This window comes from Ahaetulla prasina, chromosome 2 (assembly GCF_028640845.1).
Source record: "Ahaetulla prasina isolate Xishuangbanna chromosome 2, ASM2864084v1, whole genome shotgun sequence".
Lineage (NCBI taxonomy): Eukaryota > Metazoa > Chordata > Lepidosauria > Squamata > Colubridae > Ahaetulla > Ahaetulla prasina.
This window is the reverse complement of record NC_080540.1, coordinates 130,630,750-130,643,162: the sequence shown is the minus strand read 5'-3', so window position 1 is coordinate 130,643,162 and position 12,413 is coordinate 130,630,750. Positions and strand designations below refer to the sequence as shown.

At 42.5% G+C, this 12,413-nt stretch overlaps 1 protein-coding gene across 1 annotated transcript; it reads right to left on the bottom strand.

Moving 5' to 3' along the window:
- Positions 1-815: 815 nt before the first annotated feature.
- SLC25A19 (solute carrier family 25 member 19) lies at positions 816-10,377 on the bottom strand. The gene is made up of 3 exons (XM_058167911.1): positions 10,291-10,377; positions 1,799-1,999; positions 816-1,211 (listed from the first exon to the last, which is right to left on the bottom strand). The coding sequence occupies exons 1-3, from the start codon at positions 10,375-10,377 to the stop codon at positions 1,026-1,028; spliced, it is 474 nt and encodes a 157-aa protein (XP_058023894.1). The 3' UTR covers positions 816-1,025.
- Between the last annotated feature and the right edge of the window lie 2,036 nt (positions 10,378-12,413).

Here is a 12,413-nt window from a genome sequence, read left to right as displayed (position 1 = left end):
AAATTAAAACACATATTTTCCTGGGTGAACAGTGACAGACCAGGAAAAGAAGCAATTTCTTTTACAGAGCTGCTGATAGAGAAAGAGACCGTGATCATCCTGGGATTGAAACACCTCTTCTACTTTGCACCTGAATACTGCACACTAAAATGGCTAGATTCAAACATATTAAGGCAAAAGAATTCTGTTTTGGTAAACAAGTCATATTGATCTAATTCTCATATACTATAAATCTTGATGGATGGTGGTTGCCTATTTGTCAGGTTGCTTCCCTATCAGGTTTATAGCTTTTCTCAAGATGCAGCTGTTTATCAAAGTCTTCCCCTCACTCGTCCCTGTCACGTGACCCTCAGCTTTTGGGACTCTGTTATTTTTTCATCAGCCTCAAGCACTCCTCCTAACCTTGCCTGACAATTCCCTGACAGATCAACCAAGAATCTTGTGACACATAAAGAAGACAGTCCCTCCTATGAAAGCTTATGCCATAATAAATGTTTTAATGTCTAAGACATCCTAAGACTCTAAGCAAGTTGGAAACCAGTCAGAATGGTGTCATTTCATTAAATAAACACTGTTTTTTTTCTTTATTTTTTTCTTTTTTCTTTGCTCTCTCTGCTCCTCTCTCCCTCTCCCTTCCCTTCTGAAATGGCAGCTGAGCAGCCCCGATTTCATTTCAAATTATCTATATTTTTTGATTACATATCTTCAATCATTCCTGTACATTAATAATCCTTCATCTTCCACCCGCTCCCCCTCCCTCCCCCACCTCTCTCCCCCCCCCCAAGATTTCCCAGAACAAAGTACAGAGTATAAAATTAACAATCATAAATTAAAATACAACATAAGTCATAATCTATAGTCACTCCTCACCCTTTGTACCCTCAACTCCTCTCCCGATTAAACATATAAACTAGTATTAAATAAATACTGTTGATGTAAAGTAAGGAACCAGACTATTCTCCAGGTAGCAAGAGCAGAATTGATCTGGAAGCGCAGGGGGTGGGATGGGGGGGGTGGAAAATCTTTCATCCATCTCTTACCTTCGGTTCTCCTTGGGCAGCCAAGCGAGTGCGCAACGTGTCAAGAGGCTGAACTGTCACAGTAGCAGCACAAGCAGACAGACCGCCACAGATAAAGTGCACAGTGAAGTCACGGGCATCATAAGGCGTGCCATGGTGCACCAGCTTTGTCAGAAATTCAAAGCTGACAAACTTGTAAAAGAAAACCAAAACAATCAGAAATGTACATATTTGATTTAGGAGAGCCACCAATCACACAAGGAAAGAATAATTTATTATTAAATTATTAAAAGAATAATTTCTGTTAATACACATAGTCCAACAATTCTGGTTTTGCATCTCTGAAGTAATTAATTAATTACTAATTATTAAACTGATTCATTTTTTCGCTTATTTTATATATAGGATTTAGAATGGAAGTGTGCAAGTATCAGTAGAGTTGCATAGTTGTCTAATTTATGGCTCAATGGGTTGTGTGGATTCAGTTAATATAGTTAGTTTATGGTTTAATGGTGGTCAGGATCACATGGCTTGAGTTCCTGAACAGAAAGTACACAAAGAAAAGTTAATATGAAATCCCAAATTTTGCTAAGAATAAATCTTTAGTCCCAGAGTCATAACATTCCACGTTAACAACTCAATTGTGTCATATTAATTCTACAAAAAGTAAAGTCAGTTTTTGAAAAGAAACACAAGAAGGCAGCTAAACAGATCACTCTGGAAGTTAAGAAAATAATCAGTTTTCAGGCTGAATAGATAAATTATTGTTTGATTCTCACCTGGACAGCCCCATATGTGATGGAAAGAAGTTGAGCGGGGACATGACCTTTCCAAAATGCAGTGATACCTTCCTCCTGAAAAATCTTACCAGCAGCCTGCCAGATACCATGATACTTCGCATGTGGATTTCTAGAGGAAAGCTGCTCTATCTGAAGCTGAAAAATGACAGCATGAGTAAACTTTCTAATACTTATGTGGAAAATTTAAGACTCCAAAATATCTTAGGGCCATGATATTTATCATCAGAAAGTATGTCTTAGGTCATGGTATTCTCTGATATACACTTACTTACCTGGAAATAATCACTATTTCCAGGAAATATGTAAATACAGATAGTCCTCGACTTAGAACAGTACATTTAGAGACTGTTTAAAGTTACAAGTGCATTGAAAAAAGTGACATTATTTACACTTATGACCGCTGCAGCATCCCCATGGTCACATGATTTACATTTGGATGCTTGACAACTGGTTCATATTTATGACTGTCGCAGTGTCCCGGGGTCATGTGATCCCCTCTTGTGACCTTTTGACAAGCGGTCAATGGGGAAGCCAGATTCACTTAACCGTGTTACTAATTTAACAATTGCAGCAATTCACTTAACAAATGTGACAAGAAAAGTCATAAAATGGGGCAAAACCTCACAAATTTCTCGCTTAGCAACCTAAATTCTGGCCTCACTTGTAAGTAGTAAATTAAGGACCTGTAATTACTTTGCTACCTTAGAATAGGCATAGGCCCCACCTAGCCTTCCAGCAACTTCTATCACCTGGAAGGTCGCGCGCGCACACAATACTTGCCTCGAATTTCAGAAGGCTCATCCCAAATGATGTGCCAATTAGAAAGGGAAAACATTAGACTACAACATGTTCCCAAAAGCTTAGAATAGGAAAAGATTAATTGTCTTTTAAAGGGGCCAACATATTTTTTTAAAAAAAATCCTGGAGCAAACCTTCAAACAACCCTCATCTGGCTTACTTTAGTCTATCCAAGATTTTTTCCAGTCCAAATTGAGGTTAATCAGTGTGCAATCCAGGCTTTTTCCTTTCTTTCTTTTTTTTTTAAATGACACACAATGAGCCCTGGGACTTCTACTCATGAGACCACCAGTGCAACATATCTTGCTTTACTGGGCAACTGGGCAGCATCATTTGTGAGTCATAGTCAGGGCTTGGTTTTTGGATATCACTTTTTCTGCTATCTCTTCAAGAGAGGAATTGCCTGAGGGGGATGCCCCTCCCCTATGGAATTAGCAGGGAGATCTGACTCCTTGGGCTTTTAGTGCCACAGAGCAAAAATCAACCTAAAAGTCTTGTGTGGAGGTAAGTGAAGGGAATAGTTTCAGTCTAATTCTGAATGGTGTTTCTCTCTGTGTGTGCCTGTGTATGCAGCTACTTTTACAATACAGGCAATACAAACAATACAAACATGCTGGACAAATTTCCCTACCATTAGACAGAAATCTCAGGTGTTCAGAACTAACTGTGGCAGCCACTCAAATACAATCCTTACATGAGTACTTTAGACTGATTACAATGTAAATGAGACAAGAAAGAAAACCTTACAATGAATTTTCCACCTCCCCCATAGTCTTTCCAGTTGTCTTCTGGGAATTGAAAAGAGTCTTTTAGTCTTTACTTGTACATCTCAGGGTCCTTTTTTTCATGTCTGCTGGGTAGCATGCTTGGTAATAAGGCTGGTTAGTCAGGCTTGGAAGGTCTGCTCCACTCTGGTTGCTGTGATGACTTTCAGTGGGGGCTGGATTCAAACTCAATTCCTGGCTCCAACAAATGGAAGGTCTCCTCTGGGGGCAGCATCTGGAACCATGTGCTCTGCTTCCACAGTTGCAGAGTCATCTTTTCAGGGCTGAAAGACATTAGAACAGGATCTCCTCCCCACTTTTGTGGGTAATCTTCTCAGGAAAGGCATTGTAACAGGATTAAAAAAGGAGGGGGGTAGATATCTTGCAGGCAGAGTTTGAAAAGAAACAACACATCAATATTGCAGTTACTAAAAGGTAATGCAGTTTCAACAAAATGGAGACACAACTGATGAGAAAGAAAAAACTGGATTCACATGCTTCAGGAAGAGGATGAACAGGTAAAATCATTTAAACACACAGTAAATGCAAGACTGAATTTTTTTTTTCTCTCTCTTGTAAGTGAACTTAAAACGTTTCCTTATAAACTTGAGTTGTTACTTTAAGATAAAGAGAGAGAAGGAGACAAAAGCAGAAATAAAAAATTCTCTGTACCCTATTCCCGGTGGCCACACGAAAACAGGGTAAAGGCTCTTTCTTTTTTCTCTCTCTCTCTTTTCCCCATTTTCATTGTTTCAACCTTTTGTTTTTGTTTTTCCCTAACAATTTAAAATTCTTGTCTCTAGAGATCAGATACATTTTAGTTACAATTACCTGGAGGGCCCACAAAGACAGACATACACACATAAAAAACAAGGAGGACAAAGAGAGGAAAACAAAACTCTGAGATTTACACACACTGATCATTCCCGCCATAAATCTCAGTTAAAATTAGGGAAGGCACAAATCTTAACAGACATACCACGTGGTTCCATAGAAGACAAAGAAAGAAACAGACAAACAAACAAAACAAACAAAAAACCAAACATTCCTATTTATATATTTCCCTTTTCTTTTAAGTACCTTTATTTAGCCAAATTTGTCTTCCTGGTGTTATCTCTTAGCAAAGCCCATTTTTTACACAATTTCTTCAATTTCTTTTCTCGCATGCCAGTCAACACTGGCACCTGCCTGGCGTCCCAGGCCCCAAGCATGTCTCTCAGGGGATTTCCCTCTACCCTCGAGCTTACGCTTCCCATGATCCTCGGAATGTGAGGCTCACTTTGTCATAGCCAGGTACTCCCGCAGTTTTGGGAAAAAAAGGTATCCACGAAGGACTCCGACTCCCTTCTGTCGAAGTATGGGCCCCTTCCTTAAGGGAACTCTTATTTGAAGATCACCAATAAAAAAAATAGTGATCCCGGAGGACCTTGCTGCCCCTACAGCAGGTACGAGCACCTCCTCTCACTCTACATGCACCACTTTAGGCTTTGCTTTCTTTTTTAGATACACCGATAGTTCCTATATATTTCTTTTTCCCCCTTCACACTTCTTTTCCTTTCACTCAGCTTCCATTCCTTGAAAACACAAAGTTCCACATTTGGCTTCCCCCCCTTGCTTTCTCTATCCTACCGGTCACGGCTCGGTGGAGCTAGCAGTAGGCAGAGGTGCGGCTAGAGGTTGCTCAAAGAGGTGGAATCAGACTGTTTCCTTAGGTGGAATCCCACACACACACTTCTTCCTTCCCTAACAGAAGGTCCTGTGCTCTGGCAAAACCCCCATGCTCTCCAGACTTTTGGTCTTTCTGCGGTTAGGAAATGCACAGAGGAAGCAAGATCCAGCTGTGATTGGGAGAAGGGCTCTCTCATTCACACACATGCAGGCATACACATATTTCCCATGCTTTTCCATGCTTTAAAATTAAAATTTAGAGGTACTCACCTTCTTTCCAAGCAGTCTTTGAGCTCAACACTCAAAACCCCTTTAAAACCTAGTTCCAAATGGCCAAGGTCCAGGAAAACTTACCCACAGACTCAATGGGTCTGCTGCTAGCAAGGGAGGCTTACCTGGGCCAGGTCCATTGGTTAGGTTAGCTTGGAGTCCCATCTGGGGTGCCAATTGTTGGAAGAAATATCCATCTGGGTTCAGTTCCAAGTGGGGACAAAGACACTGGAAACATGGAGGCTGCTTGGAAAGATGGTTTAATGGTGGTCAGGATCACATGGCTTGAGTTCCTGAACAGAAAAGGGCTGAGATCCTGTGTGCTCCCTGGTTTTATGATTTTTCTGAGCTTTGACCTTTCTGGGGCACAGGAAGAGTATCCTGATTGGTTGTCAGACTCCCAGGGGGTGGGGGTCTTAGCTAGCCTTGCTGGCTGTCTCTCAAGCTTGCTTGAGCCTTGCCATGTGGTGAGTTTCAGTTGTATTGTGTTGCAAATCATGGGGGGATTGAGTGAGCTTGGTTGAAGCCTTAATTGCCCATTGACAAAGGTGGGGAGAATGAGTGAGCTTAGCTGAGGCTTTTAATGGCCCATTGACAAAGGTGGGGGGGAGTCAGGAAGCTCCTTTGTCTTTAAAACATGTTTCTCCATTTCTCATCCAGGGAAATATATTCTGCCTTTTAAATATTTTCTAAAATATTTCATTCTTCTAGGAGGGGGGTGGGTGCTAAATTCCTACAAGAGGATGGACCGACGTCCATCGTTTTCTGTCGTTTTCCATCGTTTGTATTACCCGGTGAAGCTACTTCAACAAGCAGCCCCAATCCTACCTTATCAGAGTTTGTGTTTTTATTCGTAACTCCAGGTTGGGTAAAAAATAGTATTTTTTAGCTATGCATAATTTGTGTAATTGAACCTGGTACTCTTCAACTGTGTTTGATTTTAATAAGATCTGATGTTATAAGAAAGAGTTGAAATCCAATGCCATCTGAAGATGCCAAGTTTGGGGGAAAGTGCAAATCAAAATCACATTGCTGAATTCGTACATCAAACTAAACTAGTTCAAAATTATCAGTCTGTGGAGTAATGTGTTATATTAATACATTATTCAACAAGGTGTCAGATTTCCAGAAAACCCCCCTCCTGCAGAAAAGACTCCGAAGCAAACATCTTTCAAAGTTCTTTTACTAGCATAGGTAAACTGGCAGAACTGGATAAATTCCGAATCTGGGGATCCGGGTTTTTCCTCATTAAGACAAACTCCAAAATCACCACCCCTTTGACCCCTCTGCCGATCACATGCTCCAATCACCAACCGTCCCATCTCGAGACATCACTCCAACCACTCCTCCAGATGCAGTCTTGGCCTGACCTTGACCGGCAGGAAGAATGTTATGTCTAATGGCCCCTTCTACCAAATCCCCCCCTCCTATTTTCCCACACATGGGAAAGTGGCAGCGTGGAAGCCTACGGCCTAGTATGACTTCCAAAGTTGACACAAGGTATGGTTAAACAAACTATCTTAGAATAATTAGAAATCCAGATTTTTGTGTGTCACTCATCAAACCATTATTAAATAAATCAGGGTAATATATGAACTCTGCCTCTTTTACCAGGTAATGCTGGTGTGGCAGCTACATCCTTCATAGATGATCTGGAATCAGTGAACTATTTTGGCAATCTAGCTCGGGTCTCCGACCTTGGCCGCTTTAAGACCCGTGGACTTCAACTCCCAGAATTCCAGAATTCCTCAGCCAGCAAAGCAAAGCTGGCTGAGGAATTCTGGGAGTTGAAGTCCACAAGTCTTAAAGCGGCCAAGGTCAGAGACCCCTGAGCTAGCTAACATACCTCTGAACATAGTATAGAAGTTGTACTGCTTCAAAGGATTGACTGCTTTGAAGAAGGGGAAAGGGAGAAGCTGTGACTTGCCTATAAATCTCTGCCATATTGAGGGGAGGGGGTGATCCCAAAGTATCATCACATGATAACAATGAAATAAAATAGCAAACAGATTTGTGAGAGGAGGTAAAATTTCTTTTCAGAAGTATACAATATTCGTAAACCATATCAATCAGAAAAGACTGTGGACAAAGCACAACAGGGAAAAAATATTCATAATAAACAATCAGTTTAATAAAGAAACCATAGCATGCTCAGATGCCTGTCCATAATCACATCATAAACCAAAGGTTCACTTTAACAAAATGTTTTTAGGAGCTTTCCAGGATGCAAGGAGAGTAGAGCCTGGCATCTTACCTGAGGAAACAAGTTCCATAATGTTGGGGCTTCTCTTGGAAAAGTCTGCCTTCTGGCTGGCAACTTTATTCCTGCAACATTCTTAGTAGCTCTTTCTTTGGAATTCAGATTGGATGGGCAGAATCATGTATGGGGAGAAAAGTCCCTGAGATGGAGAGAGAATCTGAGGTGTATGTTAATGTATGTGTGTGATTTGTGTGCTGCTGACCCCCCAATGATTGTGAGCATTATAAGAAGAAATCTACCCACTGTCCTCATATATTATTGTTAGTTGTGAAGTCATGTCCGACCCATCGCGACCCCATGGACAACATTCCTCCAGGCCTTCCTGTCCTCTACCATCCTCTGGAGTCCATTTAAGCTCACACCTACTGCTTCAGTGACTCCATCCAGCCACCTCATTCTCTGTCGTCCCCTTCTTTTGCCCTCAATCTTTCCCAGCATTATAGTCCTCATATATACTCCTCATTAGAGTCCTCTTATATAGAGAGGCCCCCCCAAAAAATGTCTTATTCAGTTATCTCACTACCCAGAAATCCCTGAAGCCTTCAGAAGCCAAAAAAATCCAATATATAAACTTTGCTATCTTCTCCACTGAGCCATAAACTGATATACAGAACAATGTGGCTAGCTTTATATAATAGCGTACACTAAGGCAAAAACCAAAAACCACCTTATGGTTTACCACAGTCACCTGAACTTGAACATTGAACACAAGCCTAGATTAAACACCATTCACAAACCTTGTTTTTGTTTGTGAAGGGAAACTTCATCTTTCCAGACCAGACTGGATTGAGAAATCCCTTCTTGACACTATTAACTTAATCCAGGGGTTCGGATGAATACATGCTGAGCCAGCCAAGATAGAGAATAGTGCAAGTACGATTCCCTGTATCTCCGTGACATCAGCTGAAGGACTTCAGGCAAGATGCTTGCATTGCTTGAATTAAAGTATAGGGTAGTCCTCGATTTATGACCACAATTCAACTCAAAAACTCTGTTACTAGGTGAGATGGTTGCCAAGTAAATTTTGCTTCATTTTATCACCTTTCTTGCCACGGTGGTTAAGTGAATCACTTCATTAAAGTTAGTAACACAGTTGTTAAGAGAATCTGGCTTCCCCATTGACTTTGTTAGAAGATCCCAAAAGGCTCTTTGGACACTGCAGTGGTCATAAATATGAGTCAGTTGCCAACCTTCTGAATTTTGATCACATGACCATGGGGACATGACCATGGGGACATGGCACGGGTGTCAAACTCGCAGTGTCATGTTGCTGTCACATGACATTTTGTGATGTTTTTTCCCTTCATGTAGTCGGGGTGGGCATGGCCTGCGCGTGATGCATCCGGCCAGTTTGACACCCCTGAGATATGGCAAATGGTTGTAACTGGAAAATGATCATAAGTTGCTTTTTTCAGTGCCATTGTAACTTTAAACCATCACTAAATGAACTGTTGTAAGTTGAGGACTACCTCTATTGGCATATTTGTGATTGGACACCCCTGGAGGCTGCATCAGAGGAGAAGGGCACTCATGCTGGATCAGTTCTATTAAACCTCCCCTTCAGATCTCCAGCATCCTCTGAGGGCTGAGCATCCTAGTATCTACTACACTTCGTGCCATATCAAGGCCTTTCCTTCCATTCAAGATATGCCATGGCAGTATTAATGCAATTTTATCATGGTGTCTTGTAGATAATAAATGCTTATACGTTTCGAATGAGACAAGACACCCCAGATCAAAGCCTTGTGGACTGAACTGAAAACATATGCTACTGATCTAATATTGATGTATCCAAATGCATTTCTAGTCCTAGGACAAAATCTTAATGATTGGGCTCTAATGGTCACACCCTCTACACCAGGGGTGTCCAAACTTGGTCCCTTTAAGACTTTTGGACTTCAACTCCCAGAGTCCCTCAGCCAGCAAAGCTGGCTGAGGAACTCTGGGAATTGAAGTCCAAAAGTCTTAAAGGGACCAAGTTTGGACACCCCTGCTCTACACAAAGCTGAAAGTCACCCCTCCCAATCCTGAAGAAAACAGATTTCTCCTCACACATAGGTCAGAGAATCAACAATCGAACCTTGCAGATCTCTGAGTGGCTTAAAAATTCTTTAAGTTAACCACCACATTCTAAATGGGGTCTTTGACCATCTAGCCCAGGGGTCTGCAACCTTAAACACTCAAAGAGCCATTTGGGCCCGTTTCCCACAGAAAACACCAGGAACAACAAAACATGGATGGATGTGGCTACTCCCTCCCACCCAGTCACATGACGCCCCCCAGCCACGCTTACCCAGGTTTTGTGGCTCCTGGTGTTTTCTGTGGGAAACAGGTGTCTGTCTGTCTGTCTGTCTGTCTGTCTGTCTGTCTCTCTCTCTATGCCTCTCTCATCTCCCTCCCTCCCTCCATCTCTCTCTCTCTCTCTCTCTCTCTCTCTCTCTCTCTCTCTCTCTCTCGTGTGTGTGTGTGTGTGTGTGTGTGTGTTCCCTCTTGAACCATTTCCAAAAACAGGCGAGGGTTGGTGGGTTTTTTTGTTTTTGTTTTTGCTGATATTCTTCTTCTTTCGGTGCTTTTTACAATATTTAAATCAAGAGTCATTTCAGGTTCCCAGATAAACGAAGCTCTTTCATTCCCCTGCTGTGGCTTCCTGTCCACTGAACCCACCACTAGCTGGCCCCACCCCTCACCCTCCCCTCCCAGTCACTCCTCACCTGGCCTGAGAAGGTAAAGGCGATGGTGGGCGATGGAGACTCGCTCCGTATTCCAGAGCAGGAGCGAAGCACCCCTGTACTTGCCATATCTCGCAGGCGCTTCTTCCAGCCCTTGTTGGTGCTGCACACACCTTGGTCTCCATCCCCCACGTCACCCTTACCTTCTCAGGCCAGGCGAGGAATGACTGGGAGGAGAGAGCAAAGGGTGGGGCCAGCCAGTGGTGGATCAGCCGTCAGGGAGCCACAGCAGGGGGATGAAGGAGCCGCATGCGGCTCCGGAGCCGCAGGTTGCAGACACCTGATCTAGCCAAACCAACCTATCTATCTGGCTCAAGAAAGAGTGCAATTTACTATATAATTGTTTCTAGGGACCTTTTCCCTTTTGTCAAAGCTCTAGGAGTTACTCCTAAGTTTGATAGTGATCATATCTCAATGTTGCTTTATTTAAATATTTTCACTCAAGGAACACATACTGAGGGTTGCTACCAACCCTTAGTAATGCCAACAGGAAAAGTTACCATCGAGCTAAATGGCCCCATATTTAAACCAAATGATAACTGAGCTATTGGCCTCAGATCACTGACGGTGCCTACAGTCTGTCCTGATATTAACTGAGCCTCCTGATGCACTTTTAGAAAACTATAACGCCCATATCTAAGAGCTCCACCAACATCTAACCCACGGTAATGATCAGGGGTGAAATGCTCCCAGTTTGGACCAGATCACTCGATCCGGTAGCAATGGTGGCGGGTGGTTCAGAGAACTGGTAGCAAAAATCCCTGCCCCCCCTCCATGCCCAGCTGAGCCATGCGATCATCAGAGGGTTTTTTTTACTTTTAAAAGCATTTTTTTCTTCGGCTGAAAAAATGCTTTTAAAAGTAAAAACAAAGTGTGCAGCTCAGCTGGGATCACCAGAGGCTTTTAAAAGCATTTACAACCTTTCCGGCCGAAGAGGTTGTAGAAAAAATGCTTTTAAAAGTTTTTTTAAAAAAAGTTGGCCACGCTCACCCAGTCACATTACCCCCCCAAGCCACGCCCACAGAACTGGTAGAAACAAATTTTATATTTCACCCCTGGTAATGATGCACTCTCAAAACAACAATAATGCCACTCCAAATCATGATTTGAACAGGACTGTTTTAGTGGCAAACAACAACAACAACCCTCTCAGTATCACTCACCAGGCTTGTATATTCAACACAGCACCAGTTGTACAGGATCTCCTCCAACAGAAGAGACCCTATAAACCACTGCTGACATGCAAGAAAAAGGAAGCCATGAGAAACAACCAGAGAGATCTCATTCAGGCAGTCAAACCCTCTCAATTCCATCACATGACATCAAGCTCCCAAAGCAATGGTCCATCCATGGTGGACTACCATATCCCCACACAGACTTGGGAGGCACATTTTCAGGAACTATACATGGACACTCTGTGAAAAGTGGAAGTCCTAGCCAAACTATAGAAAACTGGGCAATGCAGGGACCAGTGACAGTGAGAGAGATCAAGAATCTTGTTGCTCAACTAAGAAAGACCAGGAAAGGCCACAGCAGAAGACCTGATCTCAAGTTATTATTATTTAATAACAACTTGAACTTTTAGGTTCCTACTCTGGGCTCACTCTTTACCTGTATACCTGTACCCATGGCTGAATCCCCAAGGATTGGGGACTTACAATCATTGTCCCCATACATGTATCTAATCAAAGCGCTTCATGTTTTTCTAATGTTGAATGAGGATTTTTTGAAAAAATTGGATTTAGTAAGGCCATCCAACTCTGGAAGTATACAACCAGTCTAATACATATATTAAAAACACTACTAAAAACCTCAGGACTGCCTGAACTAAAATGACACTCCCTAACCCTGCTCCACAGCCACCCCAATCCCAGACCTGGGACCACAGCCAGCCTAAGAGACTTCTAGAAAGCAAGGAGAGAGGGAGCCCTTGTATCTCTGGGAATGCTGTTCCAGATGGCTGAGGCTGCTACTGAGAAGGCACGTTTCCATTGTCCCGTAAGTCGACAAATTTAAGTGATGGGATCTGGAGAAGGCTGACTCTGCCTGAACGCCTATATTGCAAGTTTGTTGTTGCTGTGGTTACTTAGTGTCTATTTAGAGTA

What these genes read in the sequence shown, in the direction of transcription:
- SLC25A19 (XM_058167911.1), bottom strand. Translation starts at nt 10,377, where the DNA reads ATGGCAAGTACAGGGGTGCTTCGCTCCTGCTCTGGAATACGGAGCGAG. An exon ending in CCTTTACCTTCTCAGGCCAG is followed by an intron (nt 2,000 to 10,290) that starts GTGAGGAGTGAC and finishes GAGTCTTAAATT; the next exon opens with TTCCACATAAGTATTAGAAA. An exon ending in TCACATATGGGGCTGTCCAG is followed by an intron (nt 1,212 to 1,798) that starts GTGAGAATCAAA and finishes TTCTTTTACAAG; the next exon opens with TTTGTCAGCTTTGAATTTCT.